General features: G+C 43.5%; 1 protein-coding gene across 2 annotated transcripts in view; it reads right to left on the reverse strand.

The window, feature by feature from the left end:
- LOC133377371 (cytosolic phospholipase A2 beta-like) overlaps positions 1–20,107 on the reverse strand; it is a 69,519-nt gene that overhangs the window by 3,890 nt on the left and 45,522 nt on the right. Inside the window, exons 12-19 of one of the 2 annotated variants that reach the window (XM_061611344.1) lie at positions 15,309–15,445; positions 13,587–13,809; positions 11,891–12,008; positions 9,654–9,791; positions 7,730–7,831; positions 4,102–4,284; positions 2,592–2,758; positions 1,141–1,327 (exon numbers count right to left, since the gene is read on the reverse strand). In XM_061611344.1, coding sequence (XP_061467328.1) covers positions 1,141–1,327; positions 2,592–2,758; positions 4,102–4,284; positions 7,730–7,831; positions 9,654–9,791; positions 11,891–12,008; positions 13,587–13,809; positions 15,309–15,445 — 1,255 coding nt within the window. The remainder of the gene's footprint in view (positions 1–1,140; positions 1,328–2,591; positions 2,759–4,101; positions 4,285–7,729; positions 7,832–9,653; positions 9,792–11,890; positions 12,009–13,586; positions 13,810–15,308; positions 15,446–20,107) is intronic. The other variant, XM_061611345.1, reaches the window with a different exon arrangement.

Here is a 20,107-nt window from a genome sequence, read left to right on the forward strand (position 1 = left end):
CTCTCACAAAACAGAATACAGTATATAAAATTACAGGAATAGTCTTTGTTACTGCTGTGAGCTGCTTTGAGTTCAGCTTGATTGTTGGAAAAGTGGCATACAAATAATAAATCAAGTCACAGTAACAAAACATTAACAAATGAAAGCAACACTTCCTAATGCAAAAGAAATATGCAATGAAAATATAATGAAAAATATAATAAATGAAACAAAACATTATAAAATAGCAAAATCACAAAATACAAATCCATCACACTGGATATATGTTAGGAATGCCAGCTGTGGCAAGAAATTCAGCCACCCCATCACTCACTTAGGGTACACATGCGCCCCTCTCATCTCTCATTGAGGGGAACAAGTTCTTAATTATTGCACAGAGCCACATTCAATGGGTTTTTGTCTGTCTGTCTGTCTGTGTAAGCAGCTCTCCTCTTTCTCTATGTGTTGCTGACAGGAGAAAGGGATATAGGAGAAACCCTTGCCAGTTTTGCCCAAAACGCCCTCCAAGTGATGCTAGGTTAACATGTAGCAATTAGGGACAGGGATGAAATTTGATTCAGTTTGCATTTAAAGGTGGATCTATCACATATGAACTTTCCAAAACAATAGGTAAACTGAAACATAGCCATCCTTCAAAATCTGCACTTTTCCCAATTTTGCAATGCAGTTCTCTAATCACACAATGCTTGCAAGGATGCATATTTTAGGCAAAACTAGGCATAAAATGAATGTTTTATGTGAAATAGTACAAAATAGTACAATATTACCAAAACCTGCTTGCAAAAATGTGTGCATTAGTCAAAATTGCATACAAAAATGTGTATATTTCTGTATTTGTATTAAAATACCGATGTATTTTCATGGGGATTTATTTTTCAAATACACACACAAATCGCTGCAGAAATGTGGAGAACTGAATTTAAGTTTGAAAAAGTGTTAGAGAAACAAAATTGACAGCTCCTTTCATCCCTAGGACCAGCATTTCAAGAGGGGTGCTGGAGGGGAGAAATGGCAGGCACCAATGAGGGTTTACCATGAAAGAAGCAGCAAATACATATGGATTAAACAAACAAAATGTGAAAACTTTGAGTCTGAGAAGTTGCTGTTAAAAGCATGTAAGATGATGAACCCCAAACTTACCTGGTGCTTTGTATTCCTTGAAGGTGGCATTTACTAGAGGGAAATAAAGCAGTATTGGTGCTTTGGGGTTATCTTCATCTGAGAACACATAACACTCTTTGGGATTCTTCCTGTCCTCTTCAGTTATGTCAACTTTCGGAAAGGGGATACCTTGCACTTCACAGTATTTGGCCATCATCTCTGTTTGCTGGAAAAGACACAAATCAACACATTTTGTTTACCAGAATTAAGTCAAATAGTAGTGCACCCTGGATTAATCTGTGATTGGCTACCAAAACACATGCATGTGATACAATATACATGTTTTGTTCCATTTTCTAAGGTGTTCTGAGAGCAATTGTTATAGAAAAACAGTATATAAATTTAATAATAGCAGCGATTATGATGATGCTTCTGGCCCAAATCCAGCTAAAATTAGGGTCAAAAGAGATCCATAATAGAATCTCCCACTAAAAATTTTTTTAAAAGCAGTGGGAGAGGTAAATTGGTTCTGGGAAGCAGCACTGGGGAAGGATGACTTTCCCCCAATGCCATTTTCCCAATGAAAATCTCTCTTCCCTTCCCTCCCTCCTATAGAATCTGTTATTAGCCCTATTTGGGTGGGGATGAAGCCATCATTTTGGTCTGATCCAGAATGAAATATGTGAATAGCATTGGTTACTGAGAATGAGAAATCTGAACAAGCCATATAATCATAAATCCCTTTACAAAACAATTTTGTTGATACAGTTCAACTACATTTAGAAGTAAAAGGGAATTTGTCTGATTTCACCAATGCCCAGCCTGGTGTGACCTTTTACAGGAAGCACATAATTCTTTCGAGAGCTAAAACAGAAATGTAAGAAGTGTCCTCCAGCCCACCAGCAGGAGAGGCACTGCTGCTGTTGCACTGGATGCTGAAATAGTAAGATGGATTCAGAGTTGAAGATGGGTATACCAAACCCACTACTCTCCTTTACATATAGCTCCCTGCATTAGCCAGGAAAGCTCTCAAATTGCTCTCAGCTCATCCTCCCCCTCTCACCGCTTACATACATACCCCCAACATGTTCAAAAGCTAATTTTATAACCATCTTTTAATAGGCTTTTGCCTCTTTTACATGTCATGTTTATTTTAGACAGCCTCCTCAGCTTGCGCGTTTGACATTCTGACATCCGGATGACAGCTGTCCTTTTAAACACAGGAAACTGTTTTACAATAGGTCACATTGTTTGTCCACCCAGCCTTGTACCCTGTCAACAGCTCTCCAGGTTTTTAGCAGCACCCTGTCCCATTACCTTTTACCTGATCCTTAGCTAGAAATGCAAAGGATTGAACCTGCCAGAACCTTTTGCATGCAGGGCATGTGCTCTACCATTGAACTATTGTTCGTTCTCACAACCTTCTCAAAGTCCTGGGGTGCCACCTTACTGCAGACACAGGGATGGAAAGCAATAGAGAATGTATTTACCTGGAAGCCTGAGTTAATCCCATAATCCAGTGCAATTAAGATATCCACATTCCTCTCTGGCTTAAGGAGCGGCTGGCCACTGTTGTTAATAAAATAGCCTATGTCTATTAAGCAGAGCGATTTCTCTACTGGCGTCAGCTTACTAGGAAAAGCATCTAACACAGTATCTGAAAAGCAATGTTTAATCTTTGTTATTAGCACAGCAGTGAGACAGAGGAGTATGTCAAAGTAATATATCCAGTAATATACTGGGTGGTAGGTATTAACATCCATCACTGATAAGATTTTTCATTGCCTTATAGCTCCTGTTCATAATACTCTACTTTATTTCTACTGGGCAAACCCAGTTATGGTGACCAATTTGGATGGCTTTAAATGAGGATTGGACAAATACACGGAGAACAAGGCTACTAGCCATGATGGTGATGCTCTGCCCACATGGTCAGAGGTAGCATGCTTCGGAATACCAGTTCCTGGAAACTGCAGGAGAGAAGAAAGCCTTTGAACATTTTAATTTGGATTCCTGCATTCACCGGGGGTTGGACTTGATGTCCTTATAGGCCCCATCCAACTCTACAATTCTACTCATGTCCTGCTTATAGGCTTCCCATAGGCATCTGGTTGGTCACTGTAAGAACAGGATGCTGGACTAGATGGGCCATTGGCCTGATCCAGCAAGCTCTTCTTAGGTTCTTATGTCAAAATAAATTAACAGCAGCAACACCATGGTACAACAGTCCTAAACAACTCCACAGCAAACTCAACTGGGTCTTCCAAAAGCCTGAGAAAACAGAACCACTGTAGGGGGATACCATGGTTGATGTTACCAAAAGCCACTGGGAGGTCAAGGAGACCCAAGAGTGCTGTGCTCTCCCTGTTCCTTTCCTGAAGCAAGTCATCAACCATAGCTGTCTCAGTCCCAAAACGAGACATGAAATGGGTCAAAGCATCCAGCTTCACTGCTCTGCTTGATGAAGGTCTTCATGTGCATGTTTATTGTAAAATGTGGCATTGGGAGCAGTAAACATGTGTAATGGACTACCATACATTTCATTGTTTGTTGACTATTATATCCTGGAGTGAAAAGGCGGAGGGTATTTTCAGAACACAAAGCGAGAGGCAGGGCCTCAGACTGGTAGCAGATAATTTATTATAGAAGAGGTATAAAAAGCCCACAGTGTTCCAATAAACATCAGTACATACATCCTGATGCCCTTTTCCTACCCAGATAAGAGGTTCATGAGTTTCTTTCTCCAGAAGGAAGACTTTTTGGTTTTGCACCTCATCTGGAATATATCATCTTACCCAATACCAGCTCAGTGCTCAACTCTTTCTGTCTTCCTCTACTATTTCCTAAGTCATCTCTATGACATCTATACAAAACCACTTATCTCTCACAGAAAAAAATAATGTGCTGTGACTTTGTAACTGCCATTCTTGGATTTCCATAGCTGGAAAACTGAGCTAGTTTTGAAGGCCTTTTTTTTAGGAAGCAGTGGTTATTAATTACCTCTCCATTCACTAAATTCTTTCTGTTGCAAATAGCCTTTATCAAAATCGAGCCTTCGCAGAAAGTTGTGAGAGTCTCCCTTTAAAGGACGATCAGTTAGAATATCATTAAAGATTTCACAGAGTTTTCCAGTTCCAGAGCTTGGAGGCTTGTAGACAGTGACATATCCCTCATCTTCTTCACCTGAAACAAAATATGGAGGAAGTTCTTCAGATTTTTTTTATATAACCATTTTCCATGGATGAAGGTTTCATGAAATTGACACACACCCTGAAAATACAAGCAAAACTCAATCACTGGCGCTTAGGAGTGGGACCTGCAACAAAATGTTGCAGTATGTCGTTATCCCCTAATAGGAGTGCTCCTGTTTAGGGTGCCATCCCCCAGGATACTATAAGCTGTAAAGGGCTCAAGCATGCTGTGATGTTCCTATATTAATGTATATATGGTAAGTGTTGGTTGTTTAGAAGATACATGGTAAGTGGAGTGAAAGAGGAGGGGGAGTGAATGGGCAGTAGAATGCTAGATGATTGGCTGAGTGTTTAAAATGGCTGAATGTATAAAAGGAAGAGTGAGAGTGGAATCTGGGGGGGAGAAGAGAAAGAGTGGGTTGCTTGGTGGTGTTTGAGAGAGTTGTTTGCCAGGAGAGAGTGGAGAAGGAGGGGGGTGGAGTTCGGATTAGTATTGAGTAAAACCATATGCTTATGTGCCTTAAGAAGAAATCTTGTTAATCTTGTTAGCTTTGTTATCTTTAATAAATACTTAATTTGGTTTACCAAAGGCCTGATCCTTGGCTGGGGTTTCACAGACCAGAAGGGAGGGTAAGGTAATGACCAAGGCTGAAGGGGAACTGTAACAAATGGTGGCAGCGGTGAAGAGAATAACAATACCAGTATTCAGAGTCTCTGGGAATACTAGTATTAGGACATGACTGGTGGTTGCCTAGCAGGGGGATCTGTTGAGATCTGTGCTAGAGCGGGGAGAGAAAAAAATAAAATAAAGGACAGTCTGGACTGGTGGAGTCCCTGGTGGTGCCTAGTGACAGGCAGTAGCCATGTGCAGGTAGGAACCTGACAGGGAGAGCCAGGGAAGGGCGTCACACATGCCAATTCACTCTTCCTTCCACCTTCAGTTTCATGGTTTTCTTTTCAAACTCACAGTCATCATGGCTCCAGGAAGCCATTTTTTTGCTCCCTTAGATTGCTGTTTTTAAACAATATTGTTTATTTGGCAAGCCTCACCATTTACCAAAGCATGCTAATACCACCCTTTTGTTTTTCAATGGCCCCATTTTGTCTCCAATGCTGTTGGCATGCAACCATTGGAGTTAAGGCTGCAGACAAAATTATATTCTTGAGCTTTCCTTTTTCCCTCTAATCATTAAGTGAACCAACCTGATTCCTATACCTTTTGGAATAATACATCAATCAAAACAGCTCTACTTTGGGTTTTGCACTTCCTCTAAATTTTGCAATACTGTTCTCAGCTCAAAAAAGTACTAAAATGCATATAAAAATGTGCATTTTCAGTTAAAATGCATATATTAGGTTAAAATGTGGACAAAAATGTGTAGTTTAGGTTAAAACAAACAAAATGCAAGAAGGGTTTTAATGCATTCTTTTTAAAAATTAAATGATTGATGCAAAAAGGAAGCAGAACAGACTTGTGGTAAACTAACACATACAGAGCTGACACAAACTGACAACAGTTTGATCATCCATATCTAGAGGAAACTAGTGGGGCATACACAAAATGTTGCAGTATGGAGTACTCCTATTCAGATTTCAAACCATGAGTTTTTTCAGGATACTCTATTCCATTTCCCCTATTCTCTACTTCCTCTCCCTCATTCTCTACTTTCAGCATTCTGCAGTGACTATATATGCTTACTTCTTATTGGGCTATTAGTTTCCACCCTCCCCCAAGATTTTTTTTCTACTTCTGCAAGTACTGGCATTCAGCCAAGCATGTTGACCCCACAGTTTTGTTTCTCAGTAGCCCTGTTTTGGCTACATAGCCATCAAAACTCATTACCTGAGTTCGCTATTACATCAAGAATTCAAAAGACACAATCCCCTCACAGACACACTTGGAGGAAACGGATTATTTAGATCCATACCAATAGGGTTTTAGGACTGGTCATGGTACGGAAACAGCCTTGGTGGCTCTGGTAGATGATATGCGGAGGGCATTGGATAGGGGTGAATACACCTTCCTTGTCCTCCTGGACCTCTCAGCAGCTTTCGATACCATTGACCACAGTATCCTTTTAAACCGCCTAGAGGGATTAGGAATAGGAGGCACTGTCTTGCAGTGGTTCCGTTCCTATCTCTCGGATAGGCAGCAACGGGTGGCATTGGGAGATGAGATTTCAGACCCTTGGCCTCTTCATTGTGGAGTTCCACAGGGTTCTATCCTCTCTCCCATGCTATTCAACATCTATGTGAAACCGCTGGGAGCAATCATCAGGAGTTTTGGGTTGCAGTGCCATCAGTACGCAGATGACACTCAGCTCTATCTCTCCTTTAAGTCCTCACCGGAGTTGGCTGTGAATACCATGTCCAAGTGCCTAGAATCCGTAAGTGGATGGATGGGAGAGAATAGGCTGAAGCTGAACCCCGACAAGACTGAGGTATTACTTGTGGGAGATAAAAGGAAGTTAGGAATTACTGACCTGATGCTTGATGGGGTAAGTTTACCCCTGAAGGACCAGGTCCGCAGTCTTGGGGTCATACTTGACTCCCAGCTGTCCATGGAGGCTCAGATTACAGCAGTGAGCCGGGCAGCTTGGTATCAATTACATCTGATACGGAGACTGCGTCCCTATCTTCCTGTTCACCTGCTCCCTCAGGTGATACATGCCCTGGTCTCCTCTCGCTTAGACTACTGCAATGCGCTCTACGTGGGGTTACCCTTGAAAACGGTCCGGAAATTACAGCTGGTACAGAACGCGGCGGCACACTTGATTACGCATAGCCGTCACTGGGATCATATCACCCCAGTGTTATTAGATCTTTACTGGCTACCAGTTGTCTACTGGGCCCAATTCAAGGTGTTGGTGTTGACCTTTAAAATCCTATACGGTTTCGGCCCAGTATATCTGAAGGAACGCCACCAGAATCACCAATTGTGCCGCCTGACGAGATCAGCCGCGCAAGACCTTCTCTCGGTCCCACCGGTGAGAACAGCTAGGCTGGTACGGACCAGAGAGAGGGCATTCTCTGTTGTGGCCCCCACCCTCTGGAACTCTCTCCCTTTCGATCTCAGACATGCTCCCTCCCTGTCCAGCTATCGCCGAGCCTTGAAGACCTGGCTGTTCAGGCAGGCCTACAAGATTGGGACAGATTAATTTATGTTCTGAATTAATGAATGGTTTTTTAGCTTAAAATTTGATTATGTTGATCTGTATGTATTGTTTTTATTCTTGTTGTTCGTCGCCTAGAGTGTCCCTAACCCGGACAGATAGGAGGCTGAAAAATAAAATTTATTTATTTTATTTACTTGTAATATATATATTAACATGACAAATTGGGGGGGATCATTTGGAGTCCACAAACACCTTTTGGGGCCAGAATGTAGCCCACTACTGTGCACACAAGAATAAAGTGGTCAATAGTAAAGCTCTTACTCTTGGTCACGTCTTTGACCCATCGGTCCCAAAACTCTTCTGGCGAAGAAGCCCAATACAAACCGTCCAGCAGATTTGGACAGAAAATGTTAGTCCAGATACCTAAAAGTCCAACCATATGTAGGAAAGTTACTGTTCCAGTTCAAGTTAATCACCAGTGTATTTCAGCAGAATCAATGTATATGAGCTCACCAAACAAGCAAATTATTTGATTTAGCACCAAGCAATTAGTCAAACTACCATGAGAGGAGACAAGAGTAGATTCAGATTATTGCTTTATCTCCCTCACATGATGTGCTACATAATTCCCATGTAGTGGAATCACATGGGGCAAGGTTGCTTAAAGGAGATCTAGTGTGTGATAGTCTCCATTTCATATAAACATGGGCTGAATATCACACACACACAGACACACATTGGCAGAACCATTTGTCTCCTGCAAAGGTGGGGGAGGACAAAATTTAATTTATGGGAGGGGGATTTTAAAGACGTTGACTAAGAACTTTTTAAAAAACAAAACAAAAAAGACTTATGACCCCTTCAAGTGTTGGCTTGTCTGTGCCATATCCTTGGTCAGAATGCTCTCAGGAATGCTGCTAGGGACACTATGTCATGATGCACGGCCATCCCCTTGGGAGGAAGGATGGGATATACATTTAATAATAAATAAATACAATAGAAATCTCCTTGTGGGGCAATGGTGGCAAACCACTGCTCTAAGTGGCAGCATGTGTGTGTTTGGGGGGGGTCTAAAAAGGGGGGAAAGGAAACCCCCCGGCCACCTTGTCTTAGCGATAAGTCTTTCTCTCCCCCCTCCCCCTTCTTGAGATTCACCCATCTTCAATAAGTTATACAATCTTCAGAAGGATTTTTGAAATTCAGCTAAATATTTCAGCCCAGCACTTATTTCAAACTTGATTTGACAAGCTGTCAGAAATGTTGACTGCTGAAACCAGGGTGGCTGAAATCATCGAGTAGAGGACCCCTCCGTACAACTAAGTTCCAACACGTGGTGAAAGTCAGCACAAAACGCAGGAATAGTTGTCTGAATTGATGCTGAAGTTGGGGGTTGGAAAGGATCAAAGAGGCATTCCTTTTTTGAGAAAGCCTTCCTTCTAGCAGCACATACAATGAGCAGCACTAGGGTTGTCTGGCTCCTTTCATGCAGACCCTCAATGAATCCTTCCAGTTCCCATTTTATATTTGGATGCTACAATAATAGAGAGATATTACTATTATCCCACATTTGATTTCCTTGAGCTGAAAGGATTCATCTGTCTTGTGGATGCCACTGCCTGTACATCCTTGATAGTGAAAGCAGAATCGAGAATCAGGGCATATAAGATGGAGGCAAGTCCATGCATGCATGTACACATTTCATGGCCTTCATGATGAAACCTTTGTCCAATCTACCATTTCATCACTCTGCCGATCATGAAAGTAATTTGTGAGTGACAAAGGAAGCAGAAGGAAAATTTACATTAAGTGTATTTTCAGTCTGGAATAAAAGCATGAAGGGAATCTGTACACCTGTTGGGTTGTGGTTGTTCCTTTTTCTATGCATTATTTGCATCCATTGGCAGTGCTAATAATACGTTTAAAGAACAGTTCGTAGGGAATACAATTAGATCACAATCAGACCATGACTAACTACATTGAAGGAATGTGATGACTTGGAAAATTGAATTTGATCTTTACCCACATAATCTTGTAAGTTCTACATATTCAATAGTGCAATATAACATTATTATTAAAAACAATATGAGAGATTCATTTGTACACTGACATCATTAGATGGCAGTGGAGCACTGATAACCTTGGAGAAAGGAGACCAAAAGCCAAAGGACGTCAAAAGCAGGCCAAGGGTTTCTCAATGCTTGACTATTCTGTGTTTTCCAGTTTAGCTTATGAGTAAACCAATCACCTTCCAGATAACAAATCCGGGATTCCGGGATCCTCTTCACTAACTTTCCCATGAAGAATTCACTGTCAAAATCTTCTGCACGAATGTTGGCACCATATTTCTGGAATCCCACTTCATAAGGAGAGAACTCCACCCATTCTGCAAACAAATGGTGTACAGGATATTTAATACCCCTCAATTTAGTAACTGGGTCACTAACACAAAAATGAAGCAGAAAGGGAGTAAGCAAACCAGGGCCAGCAGCAGGTATGACTGGGGCCTTGGGCACCAGCCTGACCCGGGCCCATGGCGCTATAGCCCAAGCCCCCACTACAGGTGATGATGTACTGCCTTCAAGTCGATCCCAACTTATGGCGACCCTATGAAGAGGGTTTTCATGGTAAGCTGTATTCACAGGGGGGTTACCATTGCCTTCCTCTGAGGCTGAGAGGCAGTGACTGGCCCAAGGTCACCCAGTGAGCTTTATGGCTGTGTGGGGATTTGAACCCTGGTCTCCCAGGTCGTAGTCCAACATCTTAACCACTACACCACACTGGTGGTGCAGGGCTAAGCTCACCTGCACATCCCATCTACCTCTTGTGTTGTGTGAATGACGTGCATGCACAATGCACACAACATTCACACTGGCCGGAGAGGTAGGTGGGGTATACATGTGGGTTTATTGAAGCTCACGCTATCTGTACCGCACTGTCTGGGGGTTCCTTGGAGCTCCCTCTCCACGATCCACAGCAGGATTCTGTGGTTCACAGAACGGGAGCATCACCCTCCCATGGTAAGGAGGGGCCCTTCAGGGGCCCCTCTGGGCTGCAGGGGCCCTTTGCCAGGGCCCAACCTGACCGCCCTCTGGTGCCAGCCTGAAGCAAACATCCTCAATGGACACTCCTGATGGAAAGAGCAACAGCATCAGATAGCAAACAAACTGTGCCCCAATTTTGTATCTAGGCGTAAAGCCGGACTAGTATAATAACTGAGAGACTATATTAAAATAGAAGAATTTGTACTGCTCTGTATTTAGAAAATCAAAGCTGAAACAGCAGAGTGCAACAAAATCTGTGTAAAGGACACTCCTATTGCCATTCACGTAATAATGAATGAGATTTTATTTATTTATTTATTTATTATTACATTTATATCCCATCTTCCTCCCAGCAGGAGCCCAGGGAGGACAAAACATTGGTAATTTTATGCAACATCTGGGATATGGGTACAGAAAATGCCTTCTACACAAAAGACAAAATTTCTTATCTCATATATCACATTATGAAATTTTGCATCATTACCTTTCATTACAAATTTTAAAGTAGTTGATACAGAGACAGGCTTAGGTTTTCAATGAAAGAAAGTAGATTATCCCAAATCAGGATTAAAAGCCATTGATAAGGAATCCTCTGAAAGCATTCAACTGACTATAAGAGCAAAAGTTTAAATGTTCTTGACTTTAGGGCTCTAAAGACCATTTGAATAGGGCTGTAAGGTGTAAGCTGATAAAAAAAAAAGCAATCCATGCTCCAAATCCACCATGCTGGAGGGGATTTGGATGAGGTGAAGGACTCTTTCCACCCAGATCTGCCTGGTTGTGCCAGGTTCCACCAGCCTGGAGACTGCTGCCATGGAGATAGATCCCTCCTCCAACTGCTGAAGGCATGGGCAGGTGGAAGCTACCATTGGTGGCATCCCTGCTGGCAGAAGCCAGAGTAAACTCCCAGTGAGGTAGAGAGAGGAGGAGTGGAATTGAGCCAGCCAAGGATCCACTGGATACTAACCAGGTTCAGCTAACAGCAAGTTATGAGAAGGGGCACAATCTAGACCTGTTTGCTGCACAAGTGTATAGATGGCATAAAAAACCATGCAGATCCTTTCCCCCCCCCCAAGTTTGCCCTGGCTGGCGTGAGCAGTGGGGCTCTGGATGCAGCAGTGACTCTGCTGCTCTGTTGTTGCTCTAGTTATTGCCCACCCTCACCAGAAGGGTCCAGGTGACGCTCTACTGGTGTCCTCCAGAGACTAGGATTGTACCCGTTAATTAGTAGAGGCCAATTTTAATAAGAAGATTCAAATATTAATTGATGTGGATACAAATTAAAGAGTCTTGTTTAATTTGAACTTGTGTAGGACTACTCTAGGAAATGGATTCCAATATAAAATAAAAGGACCCCCAGTTTGCAGAGTCCAATGTCAATGCCTTTTTTTGCCCCATCTCTAAATCTCAACAGTAGACAAGTTGACAGGTGGGCACCTACCTCTGAAGTCAAAGGTGCTGACGTTTTTGTCTTTGACGTTTATGGCCGTGTAGATAGGCAAAGGGTTCTGGCCTTGATTCAAAGCCTGACGCTGTTCTGACAGTGTACTGTAATTTGGCTAATATCAAAGTAAATCAAAAACAAACCATTAACGCTGTACATTAAAAATGCAATGAGACCAACAGAAGTCAACATGGATATCATTTTCACAACTCGATCATTTTTTCATGCATCCCTACTTGACATGCATATCTTAATCAGAGAAGCCAATATTTCATGAGCATCTAATAACAAGCAGCTGATTATGAAATCATCTTGATTTTCCTTCATTTAATTAATTTGACTCTACTCCCAGCATTATATATAATCCAGGACTGGACATTTTCACACTATGGGGAAAAAATACTAAACCCCACCCCAACATCTCTCCACTATTACTGGAGTCATTGTTTAGTCATTTTTGTTCTCAGCTATTCCTGAATGGCAGGTCCCCTGGGTGAAGGGGGAAATGAGCTGGCTGCCTCTACAAAACGCTATCTAGAAATACCAGGCATGCCCATACATGAAACTCTCTATTGAGTCACACCATTGATCCATCAAGCCAAGTGTTCTCTGTCCTGCCCGGCAGCAGCTCTTTGTGGTCTATCTAAACAACACTCACCCTTAACTGGATATGCCAAGGATTGGAACTGGGAGTTACTACATGCAATGCATGTCCTCTACCCCTGAACTATAGATACACACACACACACCATCACCTCTTTGTTAAGAAAATGGGGAAAGCTCAAAGGCCCCAAGGAACACAACTTTCTGTCACAGCACATGACAGTGAAGACATTTGGTTAGCTGGCATTATGGCCTGTTGCATGTTTATCAAAAATTGACCTGAAGGTTCTTTCAGAAGAACTGACCAAGACCTCCAAGCTTACGCTAACTTTTAGTAGATGAGTTTAAGGTAGGATAGAAAGTGGCTTAGTTTAAACTTTTCATATTTCCCCTATGAACGTGTTTTTCATGTTTAAGGCAAATACAGAAACAATTAGTCATAATATATTTTCTTCTATCCCATTCCCAGCCCTCTTATCATGCTACGATTTTTGGGGCTATTACTGGTTTTAAAATGCTTTTCCTTTTGCACAGCTCTTGAGATAGGATGGAAGGCTGCAATCCAATGCTCATTTACTGGGAACAAGTCCCACTGAACTTAGTGAGATTTACTTCTGAGATTATCTGTAGATCAGTCCTAATTAAGACAGAATACTAACTACCACACATCATTTAGCACCACATTTTAAAGTCTGCTTTTAATGATTTTTAAAAATCTGAATACTTTATACTTTGGATAACAGTGATTAGAGTGCTCAAACCTACTCAGAAGGAGTCATCCATGAGACTGCTATGTGTTGCAAGAGCAGTCTTTTTGCCCTTGGCAAAAATGCTATTAAAATTGCACACCACAGAGCAGTCTCACAGATCATTACTTCTGAGTGGGTTGAGCACTTTAATATAGTGTAACCCAAAGCCATGTGAGAGTCACTCATGCTTTTCTTTGTCTTGAAACACTGCATACATAAACAGGATTTTTTCAACAGGTAGAGAAGCCCTTCTGGCTATAGAGAGGTTCATCAGAGCTCCCATTCATACGCCAGCCCCTAGTTTAAGAATAACCTTCCCTCATAACATTTCATTAACATACTTTCTCATGTAAGAAAGCTTCTTGAACAAGGGCCCAGAGTGCTGTAAAAGATGGAAGGTGCCCCCTTTCAACCCTCTCAACCAGCTCTTTGTGATAATACTTCAGTCGTTCAATGGAAATAATATCATATTTGCTCTTCAACATTTGACTTCTGACTACTTTGATGCGTTCTTCCAAACTTTTCTGTGACCAGTCAATATTTCTGTATAAGTCTGTCATTGTCCTAAGGCATGAAAGAGAGAGAAAAAAGTATTTACAAAACAAAGATTTCTCTGCTAGTAGTGTTCACAGTACATTTATCATTCAGATAAAAATCATAGGTATTTGAAGAAATGGTTCAGAATCAATCCTTCCAACACAGTTATAAAACAGAGAGGTCAGAGTTAATTTGGTACTACTTTGGTAGTTTATGCTGACTTAATTAGGATTGAACTACAGATAATCTCAGAAGTAAGTCTCACTAAGTCTCAATGGGTATCTCAGAGCCCAGAATTCTTTTATAAGAATCCAATCCTCTACTGCACAAGCCTCATGACCAGACGCAAACAGATGCCTCCCTCCTGCAGTAGCAGATAATATTCATGTGGCCAACAAAGCAAAAGGGAGAGATGAACCTCAAGGAAGTGTCAAGAGAATTGACTAAACGCTCATGGACACTTATGGAACAATCTCCTAAAATAATCTGTAGACTTAAGGAAAAATTAAGGGAAAAAATTAGAAGAAGGAAATATGTTGGTCAAGATAACTTCATGGTTGCCTATGATTTTTTGGGGGGGAAGGTTGTTGAAATGTTTATCATATTTTTGGTATGTAATGACGTGGTTACATATTTGAAACTATGAAAAAACTGATAAATACATTCATTTTAAATAAATCAATAAGAATTCACTAATAGAGTTGAATTACCCAATGTGTTTCAAAGAATTTAGCAGACATATTTCACTTGACTCTTCTGCAACATCTTTCAGTACAGGAGAACTTGGAATTGCTTGTAAATGAAAAATACTTATTGAAATGGGCTGGGCAATTCAACCATATTAATAAAAGCTTTTTCAAACACATTTGGTTTTTGGGGGCAAAAAGATGACAGCAATAGCAGAGCAATCCTACGCCCCAGTTGGACAGCAGTGAAGCATAGTGGTGGAGCGATCACCATATCCCAAGCTCTGCCACTTGTGCCGGCCAGAGCAGAAGATGGGGTGATGGGTTTTTTCTTCTTTCTTGCTGTGCCAGCTGAGGGGTCTGAGGAGTGGGCTCTCAAGGGAACCTTGGATCCACTGGAACCCCAAAATGCTCCATCTCAGGGCACTGCCAGCAGCAGTAATCTCCTGCCCCACTGGGTGCCATGGGGGCCTCCACAGTAGTAGAGATCAATGAAGCCCAGCAGAGTGCCACCTCATCTTATCCCAACCCCTTCTAGCAGCAGAGATCAAGGGTTAGAATTGCATTGTAACTCAGCATGACTGAAGCAGAACTGAAACCCAGGTTCCCCAACTTTGTATCTATTGGCCCCATCGCAAAATACCATAGAATAGTAGAGTTAAAAGGGGCCTATAAGGCCACTGAGTCCATTAAGCAATCCAGAAGGCAATAGTCACAGAAAATCATACTGAAGTACTTGTTCATTAAATTCAACTGACCTCCAGCACGCAAAAGCTTATCTGGATTATGCCCAGTATAGCTGGGATTCTGATTAAATATAACACATTCCTCACACCTTACCATGTTGATCCAGAAGCAGTGGTAATATACGAAACACAATCCAAAAGATTCAGTTTCTGGAGTCCTAAGAGATGACCATATAATGCTGTCATGGCTCTGACTCCACCTCCTGTTGCCATAACACCCATGACAGGCACCTGTTAAAAGTGTAAGCAATGACTTCACCAGAGGTATAACTGATGACTTCAGAAAACAAAAGTAATTGTGAAATCCAAAAGGAAGTTTTCAAACATCACAAAATCACCCCTCAATAAGCCAAGTTTGGCTGTCTGTAAGACTGCTTTCATGACTTGTGCAAAAACAAATAAATGTAGTGCATTCTGATGATGAATGAATGGCTGATGGGTAAATAAATTCAATCCAGTAGTCTGCAGTCTTTCCCATCCATTCAGTTGCCATCTTGCCACATGCTTCCAGTTCTTTGGTTCACAAACCAGAACTGATCTAGACTAAACCAAGACTGACCCAGTGCCTGCAGGAAGAAGGAGAACATCGCTACCCAGGGAAGGAGAGCCTGCTGTTGCTGCTGCTGTTGGAACACCACCTCCACCACCCTTCCCAGTGGGACTGCTGCCTGGCAGACATGCCTCTTGCAGGACCAGGTCCCAGGTACCCAGCCAGCTGTGACTAATTTCCATCACCTGTCCCTCGTTGGAGGGATCCATAAGCAGGCTGGCTGAGGTGGCCTGGGGTTTTGTCTTTTGTTTTGTTTTTGTTTTGCTGCTTCTTTTTGTTTGTTTGTTTGTTTGTTTTTTGGGCGGGGGGTTGTTTTAAGGTTGGGTGCCTGCCTGAGTGGTGGAAGCCTACATTGGCATGGAGGACACGGAGAGCGGTCTATGAGAGGAGGAGGTCGATATAATATCTGACCTCAATAAGAAGAAGGAGCCACTCGGCAGCAAGATAGAACTGCAGCCAGCTAGACAGACTTAACTGGTGGTAGGGGCGACAGGCGTGGAGGGGGTTATGTGCAAGGTGGAGAGGGCTATGGTGGGGAGGGTGGGGGGCCACGATATTAAGAGGCTAGGCGGCAGATGCTGGAAAGGTGTAGGTGGCAGGCCATGCCAATTTAGGGGAACGAGGGATAGATGCATTATATCCATCCCCTGTTCTGGGCCTGCTCACAGCCAGAAGAAAGCTAGGGGATGTACAACTCCATCCGACCTTCGACTGCTGCTGTGTAATGCCAGGTCTGTGGTTCAGAAGACATCACTCATCCACGATATGATTGTGGATGAGAATGCAGACCTGTTGTGCATCACTGAAACTTGGCTGGACGAGGCCTAAGCCCCGGTGCTTGGGGCCATGTGTCCGGCCGTGTTCCAGTACGCGCAGCAGCTGAGGGTTGGTAGGCGGGGAGGGGGTGTGGCAATTATCTATCGGGAGTCTTTGATTTTTACCAGACCTCCTCTCCACGAGACCACGTTTGTTGACTGCATGTACTGGAGGTTGGGCCCAAAGGGCAGTTTAGGAATTCTGCTTGTGTACCGCCCACCCTGCTGCACAGCAGACTCCCTGACCGAGGTGCTTGAGGTTGTCGCGGATGTGCGGGCTCTGTCCCCTAGCCTAGTGATTTTGGGGGATTTTAACCTGCACGCTGAGGCAGCTCTCACAGGAGCTCCTCAGGATTTCTTGGAAACCATGACTTCCTGGGAACTGCACCTTAGTAATATGGGGCCCACCCATGCTCTTGACCTTGTGTTTGTCTCGGGAGGGGATGGAAGTGCTCTGAAAATAGGGGCTGTTGTTGTTAACCCTGTGTCATGGTCAGATCACTATCTGGTAAATATAGATCTCTCATTGCCGCACACCCTCCGCAGGGGACAGGGACCTATTAGAATGGTCCGTCCCAGGCGCCTGATGGAGCCTAAGGGATTCCTGAATGTACTGGGGAATTTGGAGTTGTCTGAAGGTCGCCCGGTCGAAACCCTGGTGATGGAGTGGAATAGGGAGATCACCGGGGCAATTGACCGGGTGGCTCCGAAATGTCCTCTCCCCCTGAATAGAACTCAGACTGCGCCCTGGTATACTCCACGGTTGCGGGGTCTGAGACAGGAGGTGAGGCGACTAGAGCGCCGGTGGCGGAAATCGCACTCTGAAGACGATCGGACACTGGTTAGAGCAGCAATTGCAGCCTACCAAGTGGCAACGAAGGCAGCAAAGAGGGAATTCTTTGCTGCCTCTATTGCATCCGCAGAGTGTTGTCCCAGGAGGTTGTTCCAAGTGGTCCGAAGCCTGGTCGGTCCAGTTGTGCAGGAACCCATGGAACCTTCTAAAGCCTCCTGTGACATATTTGCTAAACACTTTGCTGATAAAATTGAGCGCCTAAAGAGTGCAATTCCGTATGCCGTGGATACAGGAAGTGTGCCAGAGTCGGCCAGTTGCATTCCGGTCTGATGGGATCGGTTTCAGCCTCTTCCCTCTGAGGAAGTGGACAAGGTGCTCTCTACTGTGAAGCCAACCACTTGCTTGTTTGATCCTTGCCCTACATGGCTCATTTTGGGCTGTAAAGAGAAACTCAGTGAAGGGATCAAGGCAGTGGTGAATGCTTCTTTAGAAGAAGGTGTGGTGCCATTAGCCCTCAAGGAGGCGGTAATAAAGCCCATTCTGAAAAAGTCCTCCTTGGATCCCCAAGATTTAAACAACTTTCGCCCAGTTTCTAATCTTCCATTCTTGGGCAAGGTCATCAAGCGAGTGGTGGCCGAACAGTTAAAGACACACTTGGATGAAGCAGATTATTTGGATCCATTCCAGTCTGGCTTCAGGACTGGTCATGGAACTGAAACAGCTTTGGTCGCTATGGTGGATGATTTAAGGAGGGCGTTGGATAAAGGAGAACATACATTCCTCGTCCTCCTGGATCTCTCAGCGGCTTTCGATACCGTCGACCACGGTATCCTTTTAGATCGTCTGGAGAGAATGGGAATAGGGGGCACTGTTCTATGGTGGTTCCGTTCCTATCTCTCAGAGAGACATCAACGGGTAGCATTGGGGGATAAGGTCTCGGACCCTTGGCCTCTCAATTGTGGTGTGCCACAGGGTTCTATCCTTGCCCCCATGCTATTCAACATCTATGTAAAGCCGCTGGGAGCCATCATCAGGAGATTTGGGCTGCGGTGCCACCAATATGCAGATGACACCCAGCTCTATCTCTCATTTAAGTCCTCGCCAGAGTTGGCTGTGGAGACCATTTCCAAGTGCCTGGAGTCAGTAAGTGAATGGATGGGAGGAAATAGGCTGAAGCTCAACCCTGACAAGACTGAGGTACTGCTCGTGGGAGACAGGAAAAGATTAAGAGCTTTAGACCTGGTGCTCAATGGGGTAAAACTGCCCCTGAAGGACCAGGTCCGCAGCCTCGGGGTCATCCTTGATTCCCAGCTGTCCATGGAGACTCAGGTTTTGGCAGTGAGCCGGGCAGCTTGGTTTCAATTACATCTAATACAGAGGCTGCGACCCTATCTGCCTGTCCATCTTCTCCCACAGGTAGTACATGCCCTGGTCTCCTCTCGCTTAGACTACTGTAATGCGCTCTACGTTGGGTTACCCTTGAAAACGGTCCGGAAACTGCAGCTGGTACAGAATGCGGGGGCACGTTTGATTACGAACAGCCATCGCTGCGATCACATCACTCCGGTGTTACAAGATCTACACTGGTTACCAGTTGTTTACCAGGCCCAATTCAAGATGTTGGTACTAACCTTTAAAGCCCTATATGGTCTCGGCCCAGCTTATCTGAAGGAATGCCTCCAGCATCAACAAATATGCCGCCTGACTAGATCAGCCACTCAAGACCTTCTCTCGGTCCCACCAGTCAAAACAGCTAGAATGGTGCGGACCAGAGAGAGGGCATTTTCAATCGTGCCCCCCCCCCCGGAACTCTCTCCCTTATGATCTTCGCCATGCCCCCTCCCTGCCAAGTTTTCGCCAAGCCTTGAAAACCTGGCTATTCAGGCAGGCCTACAAGATCCCTGGGGTAGCCTAATTTTATTGGTTTTAGCTATGGGTGGGTTCAGTTTCGTTTTATATTGTAGTTCTTGGGTTTTTATGTAGTTTGTAAGTTGTATTTTATTTGATCTTGTACGCCGCCTAGAGTGGCCGCTTGTGCGGCCAGATAGGCGGCCTAGAAATAAAATTTATTATTATTATTATTATAATTTGGAGGCCTTCAAAATCTGGAAAAGAATGAAGGGTCAGACTACCAGAATTGTCAAGACCACTCCATGGATATCATCATGAAAACAATTAATTTTTAAGATTCTGCCCCTCTCTCTCTCTGCCCACAAGTCAGAAGGACTAAATATAAACACGCATCTTCCTGAGAAGAAGTACTGAGAAATATTGGAATACATATTATTTCCCACTCTGGTGAGTCTTCAGAAAACAATAAGCTTGCAAATTCTCTCTCAGAGAAATCATTGCATTTAGGTCTCAGAATATGATGCCAGTTTTAGAACAAATATCCAATAGCAGGCAAGCAGGAAGCTCTCCAGGCAAAGCATGCAATAGCAATGCCCAGAACAAATGCACGACTGAGCACAGTATAACTATGCCTGGTAGAGAGAAGACCTCATGAGATAAAATAGCAGTGCTGAAGCATGCTTATTGAGGCATAAGCCCCACTGAACTCAGTAGGACTTACTTCCAAGTAAAGCATATCAGATTGGGCTACATGTGAATACTGAGGATAACTACAGGCAAGACCGTATAGTACACCAAAACCAAATGAAAATAACCACCACTACAGCTGTTTGGTTTGTAGTTCTCAACTAGCAACTTTCATAGCCTCAGCTCATGTTACAATT

This window comes from Rhineura floridana, chromosome 2 (genome assembly GCF_030035675.1).
Source record: "Rhineura floridana isolate rRhiFlo1 chromosome 2, rRhiFlo1.hap2, whole genome shotgun sequence".
In the NCBI taxonomy this organism is placed as follows: Eukaryota; Metazoa; Chordata; class Lepidosauria; order Squamata; family Rhineuridae; genus Rhineura; species Rhineura floridana.